This window comes from Pteropus vampyrus, unplaced genomic scaffold (assembly GCF_000151845.1).
Source record: "Pteropus vampyrus isolate Shadow unplaced genomic scaffold, Pvam_2.0 Scaffold202, whole genome shotgun sequence".
NCBI lineage: Eukaryota > Metazoa > Chordata > Mammalia > Chiroptera > Pteropodidae > Pteropus > Pteropus vampyrus.
The window spans coordinates 2,642,056-2,655,944 of record NW_011888983.1 but is presented as its reverse complement, the minus strand read 5'-3'; the positions used below and the strand labels follow the sequence as shown (position 1 = coordinate 2,655,944).

The 13,889-nt window shown below is 50.2% G+C and overlaps 1 protein-coding gene and 1 pseudogene across 1 annotated transcript in view; one reads left to right on the top strand and one right to left on the bottom strand.

Moving 5' to 3' along the window:
• The window catches only part of LOC111746801 (cadherin-23-like), a 217,414-nt gene that overhangs the window by 159,981 nt on the left and 43,544 nt on the right, over positions 1 to 13,889 (bottom strand). Inside the window, exon 3 of the mRNA XM_023537833.1 lies at positions 12,139 to 12,216. Coding sequence (XP_023393601.1) covers positions 12,139 to 12,216 — 78 coding nt within the window. The remainder of the gene's footprint in view (positions 1 to 12,138; positions 12,217 to 13,889) is intronic.
• LOC111746814 lies at positions 10,038 to 10,156 on the top strand (annotated as a pseudogene).

Sequence of the window (13,889 nt, the reverse complement as noted above, 5' to 3'; positions counted from 1 at the left end):
TACCCAGACAGGGTGAGCGGGGTGCCTGGGCCCCGTCAGCACTGCTCACTGAGGGAACGTGGAAGACAGACGCTGCCCCCCGCCTGTCAGGGCTGAGTTATCTACAACATAGGGTTTCTCTAGAGAGCTCATAAAGCAGCTGATGTGGCGAAGCAGGTTCAACACTCAATAATCCCTCCATCTCACTCCAGCCGGACGCCAGCATATTCATCTTGAATTATCCTCTTCAAAGGCCAAAGCAGTCAGGGAAGTGCCAGAGCTCCTGCTGCACAGCCCTGCCGCCAAGAGAGCCCAGAGAAGGAGGGGATGGAGAGAAGCAGCTTAGGCACACGCCCTCTCCCTCACCCAAGGGCCGGAGGGGGCCAGAGTCTGAGGCGCTTGTCCCCTCCATCCACTGTAGTACGAAGGCAGAATAAGGAAGCAGAAGAGAGGCCAGGGAAGGTGGGTGAGGACACCACACCAGGCCTGGGGCTGGAAGGTTCTCTCTTTGCCTCCTCTGATCTACTCATTTACAAAGAAGGTAGAGTGTTAGGAAGAAAGACCTGGGCTTGAGTCCGGCTCTACCACCTAACGACTAGGAGACCTCGGGCAGGTGACAACCTCTCAGCCTCAGTTGTCTCATTTGTAAGTGGGCTTAGTGACCCCTTCTTTCAGAGGGAGCGAGAGACCTGCACTCCTTGGTGCAGTGCATGGCACACAGAGGAGGGTGACCATGAGGGAAAAAGTGGGCAAAGTCTGTCCTGAGTCTGAGGGCTGGTTACAGGAGCTGGGGACCTCCAGAGTGGAGACAAGCAGATTTAGGGGCAGGCCTCTGTCTTCAGACCCTGGACAGCCATTATTTGAAGAGAGACAGGCTGACTCCAGGGAGCTCTGGGCAGACCAGGATGGATGGGGAGCAGCAGCAGGAGGTGGACAGCCCATTAATAGGTGGGTGGCACTCACTCTCTGGTGAGATGGGGAGCTGCCCATCTAGTGCCTGCACTACCTGTTGGCAGATGGCTGTGCCCAGCGGATCCCTGGCCAGACTAGGAGCTGGACCAGGAACCTCTGGGTCTGTTCCACCTGGAAAGTAAAAATGCCCCTTAGAAGAGTAATGCATAAAACCAGACCGAATATTTATGTGTCCAGAGCAGTGGGCTTTGGACACTTAGGCTATCACTCTTGTCCCCAAACTGCTTCTCACCTAAGTAGGAAAGCACTAGTCAATGACAACAATAATAGTTAACATCTATTAATGCCAGACACAGTACTAAATCCCCAAAATTAACTAACTTATTTAATCCTCACCACAGTCCTACGAGTATACACACTGTGATCATCATACCCATTTTCCAAATGAGGGAGCTGAAGTAGAGAGAGGATAAGGAGTCGGTGACACAGTCCGCAGTTGCTGAAGATGCAACAGAGAGCTTCTTGGGAGAGGAGGCACTTAAAGACAATGGCTCAGTAAAAACAATGTCTGCCATTTGTACAGAAATTTAGTTTTCAAAGCTCTTTCTTAAAGCTCCCTATGAAGTCAGGTGGACAAATATGATCATACCCCATTTCCAGGGGAAGAAAAGGAGGCTCAGAGAGATTCAGGGACTTGCCTGTGGTTACACAGCTCATAAGTAGTAAAGCTGAGATTAGAACGAGACCTTGTGACTCCCCTCCCACTGCTTGGTGTACTGAGCATAGTTGGGAAATAGGAAGAAGAAGGTGGTCAGGTGAGGGGACCTTCAGGGAGATCCTTGCACCAAAGGACAACTTTCCTGGATGTCCAAATCCTTTCTTGGTCAAGTGCTGACAAAAAGACTTAACCTCCCATTCTGGGCCAAGCTGTAATTGGACAATCAGGCTCACAGGTCCCCTGAGCCATGTAAAGAACAGTTGGGATAGGGAAGTGATGACAAGTTCAAAGTCAGCTCAGCCTGCCACCAACTCCCCAACCAGCTGGAAGATTTTAAGCTCTCGTAAATCATACCTTCAGCTGGTTCCCAGGGAGCGCAAGTGTTCCCGGTTGGCTGCAAGCTCAGCACATCCTCACCTATCGCCAGGGCCGGGCCCAGCTGCCAGCCCCCCAGTTCCTCTGGAGCAGGTACCTGCTGCCTGGCCACAGCACAGCTGGCCAAGGCGCTCACCTCCGTCACTGGAAAAGGCCCAGCAAGGCCAAGAGCAAAAGACTTGGCTAATCTCACACTCATCTATTTTCTCCAATCATGTTTCAGCACTAATTCCAACTTTGCATAGTACATCATCAAAGACTAGCATTTTCTGAGTAATGTGAAGTGAGAGGCAGACAGGGAAACCGACCTGCCCAAGTTCACACAGCTGTGTGGAAGCAGAGCCACACCTGGAACCCAGACACCTGCCCTAGTCCTGGGCCTATGCTCCCAAACCAAGCTGTGCTGGCCTCTCTCCCCAGTATGAAGGAGCAGCTGCCCCTTCACCCAGTACTTCTTCAGTGTACACCCTTGGTCACTGGGTCCCTTTCCTGCACGACAGATGAGGAAAGGCCCAAACAGTCCTGAGAAACAGCACAGCGAGATATTCAGAGTGTGGACATTAGAGTTCGAACTCTTGGAATTCAAATTCCGACTTCGCTGTGGGAACTTGGGCAGCTTGCTTGATCTCTCTGAACCTGTAATGTAGGAATCATGATAGAACAGATCTCCATCACCGCTATTCAGGATTCGCTGAGATCATGCAGGTAACCTAATTAGTAAAACACAAGTCCTAAATAATTACTATTATTATTTTTATTTTTAACCACAACAACCTATTTCTGCCATCCAAGACACAGCACAAATTGCTTGCCCCACTGCTGGTTGCCTTCTGAAATGCTTTTTCCCATGGCTTCAGCCTGTCAAAACCCCACCACTCAAGGCCACCTCTACTATGAAGCCTTGTCCATCCCCATGCCCAGAAAGAACTACTTCTTCCTGAGCATTCGCAGCACTCTGTAGCTCATGCTCCCACTTGCCTGGGGTGCAGTGGGCATTTACCTCTGGTCCTCTTCTCCACTCCAAACTGAGGCTCCTTGAAATCAATGACCCACACACAGAATCCCAAAGTTGTGGTTAAGTGCACAGGATTTGGGGGCAGGCGGTACTGGGTTCAAGTCCAATTTCCATCCTAGAAAAGATGTCTGAGCCTGTGCCTCTGCCCACTCATATGTATAATGAGGGTCATAAGGCCCACTTTCTTGTTTGCTATAAGGATTCAGTGAAGCAATGTGTAGGAAGAACTTAGCTAGACACAGAGTAGGTATGTAATGAAAGACAAGCGCCATTTCCCCAGTTATCTTTAGTGTGAATGTCCTTAGCCCACCTCGCAGTACAGCATGGTACAGGTGTGTAGTGCAGGCTATTAACAGCCTGCCCACATGACAGGTGGCACATCATCCTTATCATTGACGTTATTATGGCTGCATCTAAAATCCCAAACATCCACCCTACAGCCCACCCATGTGTTGAGGGGCTGACACAGGCTTTAGGTGTGCCCAGGCAGGGGCTTTTTGGGAGTGACTACAGCCCATAGGATCCCCCAAGAGGGCACTAATCTGTTCTATCAGCCTTTTTGAGGGCCTGTGCTGCCCTGGAGCAAGGCAGAGGAGGCAAAGCCACAGAAGCACCCAGGGCCTTCTAGGGGTTCTGTGAGTAATCCCCATCCCCCCCGCCCCAACACACACACCTCCCGGAAGGAAGAATGAAGTCTGAGAGGGCACTAAGAACCTGGGCCTCAGGCCCCTTGGTCCCAGCATTTGATCATCTGGACAGAATCTAGATCACCTCCCTCCCCTAAAACCATGCCCCCTTCCCCCAATGTCGACAGCCCCAGGGAGCCTCTGGGCTAACCTTACTTCTCTTTTTTAAGGATTCTACCCCCAGACTGAGGAAGCTGTGAGGCACCTGGAGCCCTTTCTTCAAACTTTAAGTCCCAACCTTGCAGCCCATCAACCCAGGAAGACGCCCCTTCTTCCCCAGGCCAGGAGGCACCACATGCCTACACGGGCAGACTCCCGCCCCCTTGAATTCTTTCTGCAGCTGGTATGTGAAGTCAGGGTAGGCTTCAGTCTGCAATCCAACAGTAATTCACTGGGGCCCTTGGGCAAGCTCCCCTTCTCAGGCCTCAGTTTCTCCATCTGTAAAGTGTGTTTGACTAAGAGAGTGGTCATCACACTGTCCTACAGGAGGCCCGAGGGGTTCATCATAGGCCCTGTGAAGATTCTTAGGATTGGGGGGTTCAAAGTGAAAGTGAGAATACAGGCTGTTACAGCCCCACTGTCTCCCTCTGACCTTAACTTTAACCAGAAGCTATTGTTTCTCCTTTGCACTCATTACTATCTAACATACTCTATTTTTTTGTGTATAATTAGAAGTTAACCAGGAAACACTACCTCTGTATGGGGTGGTTGTTGGCAGAAAATCCCAAGCCACGCTCAGAGCACATACCCAGCAGATGTTTGGAATCCACTAGACTCCTCACGTCCATGTCCCTCTAGCCCTATGAGTCCTGTAGCTTTGCCACCGGCCCTTGCCGAGGAACTGCTCTGGGGTATCACAACCCCCTCTATCCCGTGTCAGCCCTAAGGAACCCTCTGGTTAAGAGAAAAATTATTCTCATGCTGTGGTTCTCCATTCTGTCCTGAGAGATCATTTCTTCTCTTTAAAAAGACAGGGGAGAGGGCATAGGGGAGGAGGGACAGCTCCTTCTAGGACACTGGGTCCTGAGACCTCTCAGACTCCCTTTTAACCCACCTCTCTCCACATCTGCTCCAGCATCCCATGCCAGCCATCTTGCCATCCCTGAGTGTTTGCTGCCCACACAGCCCTCCATTCACATCGGCCTCCCACTCTGTGCTCCGTGGGGGCCACCCCCGTGGGGAGCTGTCCACGTGCTTGCAGGGGCACAGCTTCTCTGTCTGCTGAGACCACTGACATGAGGTCAGCCTGCCTGAAAATTGCTCTCCCTGGGTCCAGACGAAACAGCTGGGCATTGATGGAGTTTGCAGAGAAATTAATCAGCACCAACTGGCAGCAGTGCCAGGCGGTGCCAGGTGCTGCCTGGACCCGATCCATCCTAATGAATCCCAGCTCCTTCCTTAATGGGTCCTGACAAGACTAATTTAGTCCTGTAGGTGATTAGCATGGGCATTAACACTTGAATTGTGGCTGAAAACGCTTTGGGGGAACTGGAGAATCTGCCTGGGGAAGGTGGCTCCATGTGCACCAATCTCAAGTGACATACAAAGGGACAGGGGAACGAGGGGAGGGGAATTGGCAAGACTTTCACCATCCACACATCCTTTCATTCTTTCATTCATCCCTCTACTCATTCGACCAGCATCTGTTGAGACCGCTTTGTACGGGGCACTGTGCTTTGCATGGGGCACAGAGGACACGCAGGCTCAACTGGCTCAGCTGTAAAATAGGGATGACACCTCTCTCTGACAGTCACTGTGAGATCTACAGGAAGTCATGCATTTAAAAGGCTTAACCGAGGCCCCAGCAGGAGGCTGGCAGTCAATAAATACTCGCTAATATTATCACTCACAATCCTATATTATACATAAATGCAAAATTATAATTAATTGTAATGTCGATATTAATAAAAGTAATAAGTAAAAATGAACAGCCAATGGGGAGTTACACACAAATAGCAAGATAGAAATCTCTGAGAGCTTTCTAGAGGTGAATACAAAGCAGACAGAAGGTAGGTGCGGGGAAGGCAGGTGATGTCTAAGCTAAACCCTGCACGATGAGTAGGAATTCACCACACAGGGAAGGGGAAAGGGCTCCCCTGGCAAGGGGACAGCACAGGCGAAGGCGCAGTGGTCAGACAGCATGAGGTTCTGGGGTGTTAGGCGGGTCACCGTGGCTGGAAAGCAAGGTAGTAGTAGGTGACAGGCTGTGATAGAGTTCTTACTCCTTCCATTAAGCAGTTGGAAGGCTTTGGTCTGGGGCTCTTTAGAATTGGGATAGGAGGAGTGACCTCAGTGTCCAGGCCCAAGGGACACCATTCCCTCCAAGACCTGAGGTGTGAGAATCGGTGGCCGCTGAGGTAGTGGACCAGATGCCCTCTGCCCCTCTCAGAGCTCCTCAGTCAGCTAGTGCCTCCAAGCCAGACTTCATGCTGTTGCTTCTGTGTTCCTCCCTGGGAGCCAGCCAGACCCCACAAATATGCCACATACCACCCTGATAGGCAGCTGCAGTGATAAAAACATGACACCTGGCATGGCGCAGGCTTCACCATTCACAAGCACAGGCATGTACAGTGTCTGTGCCATTTGGGGGATAAGCTCACCTGGGCCCATTCTCTGGACAGCCATCCTTGTTGTCACCACACACTGTTCCTGACACATTTTTTGGAGGGAACTGTCTGGCCTGAGACTCCAGGAGGGGTGGTAAGTAGGCATGGAGCCAGCCCCAGCCCCCGTCCTGAAGATCCCCCTCTGTGCTCACGAACTACAGACTTCACTCCTTCTCCAAGGCCCTCCAAACCACAGATGCCAGCCAAGCACAGGGATGGGCCCTGGGGACACAGAGATGGCCTTAGCCACCTGGAAGCATTCACAGAGCAACAGAGGAGACAGACAAACAACTGAGTAACAACAGCACCCCAACTGGGATGAACAGAGGGAAGAAAGCAAAGGAAACAGCACTTGAACCCTGCCTGGGGAAACTTGGAGTGGTAGCATCTGACCTGACTTGACTGACCAACACAGGCTCATCACACCCCAGGTGGCAGGAGCAGCACCTACAAAGGCTGAAAGGTCAGGAAGGAGACCAGTGTGGCTGGAGTGGAGCGCTTTGGGGAGAGGGGAGGGAATGAGGTGTGAGAGGGAGCAGGACCTGGCCTGCAAACAGCTTTCATGCCGTTTAAGAATGCTGGTTGCTCCGAGAGGGGTGGGCAGGCTGGAGTAGACCTCATGTCAGGCTCTGTCCCAGGTCGAAAAGGACCACTTGATCAGTTAGCTGCTAAGGTGAGAAGAAGCTGCCTCATGGAGACCACAGGGATCATTAGGAAGCTGCTGGGATAACCCAAGCTTGGACCTTCGGGGTAGGAATGGAAGGGGCAGGAAGTGAGAAGATTCTAGAAACAGTTTGACGATAGAGCTAAGGATATCCAGAAGAACTGGATGTAGGGTGAGGGAGAAAGGGAAGAGTCAGGGACAACCCCAAACTTCTGTTCTGAGCGACTGGAAGGACAGAGTTGCAACTGAGATGGAAAAGGCTGCAGGGGTGGCAGGCGTTTTTAGGAATAGGATCTGGAGTTCAGCTTTAGACTCTGGGGTTGAGAGCCCCTCAGACATGCAGGAGGATATGTTTAGTAGGGAGGTGGATACACAAGGCTGGAATCTCCTCTGAGAGGAGGCCCAGGCGGAAGGTTGTCAGCATACAGATAGTATCTAAAACTCTGAGACTACAATAGGTCACGTGGGAGTGAGAACATGAACAAGAGACACAGGAGCCAGGCCCAGGGCCCTCCAATGCTGAGAGGTGCAGGAGATGTGGAGGAACCAGCCAAGGAGACTGAGAAGGAACAGCCAGGAAGGTGATGCCCTGGAGGAGAGAAAGATCGGCTGCCGAAAGGCCACAGGTCGGAGAACTAACCATCGAATTTAGCTACATGGGGGTCATTGGTGATCTTGACGTGAGTGGTATTGGTGGAGTGTTTGGAATGGATTCAGGAGATGACCTGGAAACAGCACCCTTGCAGTATCTTTCATCCTAAAGGTGCCATGCAGCCACTCACTGCTGACAGCCAGGGCCAAGGTGAGGGCAATGCCAACCATCCAGACCAGATATTGAGTCCTTGACCTGCCCTTGCTCCATCCCGCCCATGCCAGGCTCCGCTGCCAACAACCGATGTGCATGTCTGGAGCAAGATGCACAGGTACAAGGGGGAACAATACGAGGGGGCCCTGAGTGGTAACAGGCTGGGGGAAGGGGGACAGAGCTACGGAGTGACTTCATTTTGCTGCTGTCTTCTCCAGCTGGGAGGTGGTCTTCAAAAAAAAAAAAGAATAAAAAAAAACTATCACGCAGAGGGAATTGGAACCTGAGGTGTACCTGGAGATAGTAATAGAGCACGCAGCCTCTGCAAGGGGTTCCAGATGGCCGTGCAGGGGTGCCCTCCAATTCCACCCCTGGGCACAGGGCCGCTGGCCCACCAAGGGGAACTGAAGCAAAAGCATAAAAAATGGAAAGGCTCAGATGATTTGGGGTAGATGAACGTCTCACTCTTTAACCAAGGAAAGCACAATCACGGAAACTACATACTGATGATGGAGCCTGTAGCCAAACTCTATCTCCAACTCTTGAAAGGAATCTTAAAAATGAAATAATTAAAATGCTTAGGACACTGCCTTGAGGACTCCAAAGCACTGTTGTTATAATAATATATGCTATACATACATAGTGAATATCATAGCGCATGTTCTATTATTATTATTCTGTAAGGCTCCAGTGCTTAATGGGTAGGAGTGCCAGAGAGACAGATTTTATATTAACATTTGGTAGAATTTTTCATTCCTAGATTTATCCCACAGCACAGAAGTGAGCTGCCTTGTAAGATGATGACTCCCCATCATTGGGCATATATCCAAGCAGAAGGAGATAACCAACCCCAGATCTGGAAGTGTAGTCTGCCAACAGCACTGACCTCCTCCACTGAAGAGCTGACACTTTCTAACTGGGTTGGACGATGCCTCTTGCCATTGGTATCGACCACCCCACTGGACCCAGCTCACCCATGTACTTGTCTGTCCCACTTCCCCCTCCCCCTGCCCCCGCACACCCGTGGCTGGCAAAACAGATTATCCAGCCATCCCTAGGCCACACACAGCCTCTCTTTTCAATAAATAACAAAACTTTCCAGATATGGAGGCTTTGGAGTTAATGATATCATACGTAAATATTCCAACAATCCAGAGAGGGGGCTACCTCATTCCCATTTTGCAGACTGGAACACTGAGAGCACAGAGTTAATGAGAACCAAGACTCAAAGTGAATGAAGTCTCTAGGCCACCCCATTCCACACAGCAGACAAAGGGCCAGTCCCCTGGACAAGCTGATTCAACTCTCATTCTCATCTTGGCCATAGCTTATCAGAGGCCTGCACCCTGTCATGTCTACTGGAGTCCACATCCACCCTCTGAATGGCCCAGGGTCATCCATGTAGGTGACAGCACTCAGTGGAGATCTCCAGGCTTATCTCATCTGAGGGCCCAGAGACAACTGTGGCCAGCTAGGCTGCCCAAGTCAAAGTCCATTGGGTCCATCTTTTCAATGTCCTCTCATTGACGAGATAGGAAAGTAGAGGCCCAGAGATGGGCAGTGCTATGGCCAAGGTCACACAGCAAGGGACAAAAACCAGGCTCATGACTTTTAGGCCAGAGCTGTGCTGCCCTCCTCCTGATGCAAAACGAAGCGAGCAGGCCAGGAGGGTGCTGAGCCAGCTCAGAGCCAGTCCCTGCCCAGAGAGAGATGAGCAGAGCTCTCTTCCAGCTCACTGAGCCCTCTCTCACTGCTACAGCCCTCTAGAGCCAGTGATCAATCCCCACTGCACAGGCGGACGCCCCCGCTATGACTGCCAAGTGCAGCCTTAACGGGTCTGAGTCCTGGGACTTGCTCCTGGAGGCGATCACTGCCAGTATTTGCAAGACGATCAAGAGCCAGAGACAAAGGTAGCTGAAGCAGGGCCTGTGGGAGGGCTCATTGGGGGGCTTCCAGCCTAAGGCTTGTCACTATTAGCACTGGCCAAGCAATGTCTACCCCACTCCACTTATCACCTTCACTGCACCACAGGCCTCTGAGCAGGGCAATGCATGTCACTGCTGGGGTGACAGGCCGGCACCACTCACCTGACAGGGGCCTTCACCTCCCTCAGCCAGCCACTCTGGTCAGTTAGCGGCTAGCCACACCTCTGCCTCAATGGCCACCTGTCCCATGTATATTCTCTCCACCATAAAATGATCTCCAAGATGATGAGGTTAAAACAGACACTTGGGAAAATCGTCCACAGGGAATAGTGTGTGTAAGAATGGGAAGGGAGTCTATGGCCATGCTACTCTGAACAAGCCCGATCTCGTCTGATCTCGGAAGCTAAGCAGGGTCTGGCTTGGTTAGTACTTGGATGGGAGACTACCTTGGAAGACCAGGTGCTATAGGCATAAAGAATAAAAAATAAAGGATTGTAAACTGACAAGGTCCTTGTAATCTGTGAAGTCAACCAAGGGGTGCCTCCCCTAAAAAAAAAAATTTAAAAATAAAAAACGAAAAAAAAAAATGGGAAGGGACTCTTTCAGGACTATGCTCAAAACCTCTTCTGCTGCCTCCTGTCTCTGCCTTGCCCCCAAAGGGATGACCCCCTCCTCATTTGATCCCCCACTGGGACACAACCAGATATCAATCTCAGCCCCTATTACCCACGACACCAATTTCTTTATTGCTCTATTTAATTCCTCTCTGGGTCCACCGCACCTAGGACTGGTCTGGAGCAAGCACCACATCTGTCTGATAAACTGATGAATGAATCAAAAAAAGGAGAGCCCCTAATAGTGACAAACGTTGCTAGCATTCATTCAGTTACCGTTACACATTTTCTAGGCGTCTACCCTGCTGGCTCCATGCTAGCCCCATGCCAAGTCTGAGTGTGGGGAAGAACCATGAATGAATCCAGGAGCCCATAAACATCCCCCAGTCAAGGTCCCCAAGGGGCTTGCAGTTATCCTCTCTACCCTACCGCCCCTCCGCCCCCCACCGCTGAAGGTAAGCTAAGCCTCTGGAAGAACATTCCAGAGAGGCAAGAATGTTCTTCCTTCCTAGATGGCCCTTCAGACATGCAGATTCCCAAACCCCAGTCCCCAAATCCAGCCTCCCAATGCTGATCTGTGGGGGCTGCTAGTCACCAAAAGAGTGGCCTCTCTCTCAACACGATCCCTAGTTATAAAACACTACTGGGCCATGGGGACAATGCCCGCTGCAGTCAGAAGCACACCTACTGTGCCCAGCACCCCCCTGCAAACAGGCTTCCACCAGGAAGAACAGAAGGAAAGACCTCTTCAAGGGCTGAGCGCATGACCCCACAAACAGCAGGGGAGAGTCTGGGTCCTGCCTAAAGCTCCCCTCTTCAAGCAGAGCTTTTCCTTGAAGCATTTTGCATCTATACTACCACTTCTCTACATTTAGTTTTATATAAAAGATTTTTAAATTATCTGTTAGTTAAATATCTTAATACCCCTCCCCTCTCCAAGCCATCCCACTCATTTCTAAATACAAGCGAAGCTCCAGAAAGATGAACCATGCTGTATGCTGCTTCTGGCACACAGCCCCGCTCTCATACCCATACAGCAGGCAGACTGGAGTTTATGAAGCCCCAGATTACAGGCACTTTCCCTAAATGACACAGACAAGGATGAAGACAGAGGAGGGAATGTTGATGGAGGTGGGCGTGACCTTTCCAGGCACTGTTGTTTGCATGCATGCTCACAGGAACAAATGCCTTCCCATGAGCACAGCTGCAAGACAGTTCCTTCAATTCAACCCCCATTTCCTGAGAGGCTTCTGGGTCCCTAGAGCTGAGCTAAGGCCATGGGGCTATGTAAGATCTCCAGTTACAGGTGTAGGAGTCAGGCCCTCAGAAGGGGCCTCTGAAGACAGACCTAAGTGATGAGACAACAGGTTGGGAGGTGAGATGTAAACACCAGGATGCTTATGATCCTGGTTAATTTTTTTCTAATGACAAAAACAGGCATACTCAATGTAAAAAAACTCACTAATCACAGAAAAGTACAAAAGGCTACAAAACAAACTCTATAACAGCTTCCATCTTCAAATTTTCACAAGGAGGAGGAACAAACCAATTCGTAAGACAAAACTCACACAAAAGTGAAAGTCAAGCAACTCGGGATCAATGTGATAAACTCTGAAACAGAATCCCCCTCTGCTGAAATGAGGCACCATGGGAAGTACTGAGTGCCTCGCCCCCGGAGTCGACCAAGCAAAAGCCATATGAACATCCATCGGGAATGCCATGGAAGAGCTTCCAATAATGGGTGGAAGATGGTCTCAGACTCTAAGATCCCCTTCACTTGTGAGAAAGGACCCCAACCCATGCCGCCCAACCTGCTCACTAGCCCTCGGGCCAACTTACCCACAGGCGTGTCCTCACTGATCAGCAGGTATGTGTCAAAGAAGTGATTGGTGAAGAAGGGCAGTCGGTTCACCTGGCCTGGAAGTCAGAAGACAGGAGTGTCAGTCAACTACCCTTATGCCAGCTTCATGCATTCTGCAAGGAGACACAGAGTTGGAGCTTCAGTGGGCACTGAACATGTGTACCGTGCCATAGCTACCCTCTTCGAGGAAAGTAGGGAATAATGCCAGCAGACAGGCAGACTACTGTCAGGTCATATGGTCAGCAAGGCCACCAGCCACATGTGGCTATTGAGCCTTGGTCCATACTGAGATGCGCTGAAGTGTAAAATACATACCAGATTTCAAAGACTTTATACAAAAAAGTGAGTGTAGAATACCTTATTCATCTTTTATGTTGATTATGTATTGAAATGATAATATTGTGGATATATTGGGTTAAGTAAAATATATTATTAAAATCAAATTTCACCTCATATTCTTTTCTAATGCAGCTCCCAGAAAATTTTAAATCACACACGTGGCTTGAATTGTATTTCTGCAGTGTGAGTGCAGCAAGGACAGGGCTATCTGCTTTGATGACCACTACAACCCCGGTGCCCATGAAAGGGCTTGTCACCTAGAAGCCCTTCAATAAATAATAAAATAATAATAAAAATAATAATAATAATAATAATAATAATAATAATAATAGCCATCTATGGAACCCTTCCCTGTACCAGCCACTTATACCATCTCCATCAATCCTCACGCTACAGCGGGTGCTATCATATCCCAATTTTATTATTGAAGAAAACGAGGCTTAGAGGGGATAAGTAGGAACTTGCCCAGGGTCATGCAGCTAGTAAGCGACAGGCCATATGAGAACTCTGGGCGGTTAAGCCTATACTACTCCGTGACACCTCAGAGTGGGGGTCAGGTCAGGAAGGGGTCAGGGTGATATCCACATGGGCTGAGAAATTTCACACCTAAAAAGAGCCCCCCATTCCATGAGTCCCCCATGAAAACTCCCTGAGGCTGGCTTCACCTGTCCTACAAGCCCCCTTCTAGTGGCCTTCTCTAGTGTGACATAGTAAGAAATATATTTGGTGTTTGTCCCCACTCCTGGTACAGAGTTCCAAAAACCTTTGGGATTTCTGGAGTGATAGGAGCATCTTTTGTTATTCATAAGGAGTCCCTTTTGACCGCACCTGAGTTTAAGCCAATGGGGTGACTTAGGGTGAGGTCTCTAGAGAGGCTCAGGATGGGGCTGGTCACCAGAAAGGCCAGGGGAACACATGCAGGTGCTGAGGGGGTGGTGCACCTGGAGAGGGCATGAAAGCTCCTCATCCGCCCTCGCCCCCATGCCTCGCTCTATGCATCTCTTCCCTCTGGGGTTCCTAAGGTATATTTTTTATACTAAACCAGTAATAGTGTTTCCCTAAGTCCTTCGAGTTGTTCTAGCTAAATGAACCTGAGGAAGGGTTTTGGGAACCCCCAATTTATAGCCAGTCGGTCAGAAGCACAGGTGGCCTGGGACTTGCAACTGGCCTCTGAAGTGGGTCAGTTTTGTGGGACAGAACCCTTAAACCTGTGGAATCTAACTTCAAGTAGTTAGTGTCAGAATTGAACTGTTGGACACCCAGTTGGTGTCTGGAGATTCTGAGAACTGGTTGCTGGTGTTGGAAAACACCCCAGAAGTAAGCAGGCGAGGGTACTTCTCCCTCAACCCCTGGTTCTTCTCACATGGGGCTGACACTGTGCAGCACTTGC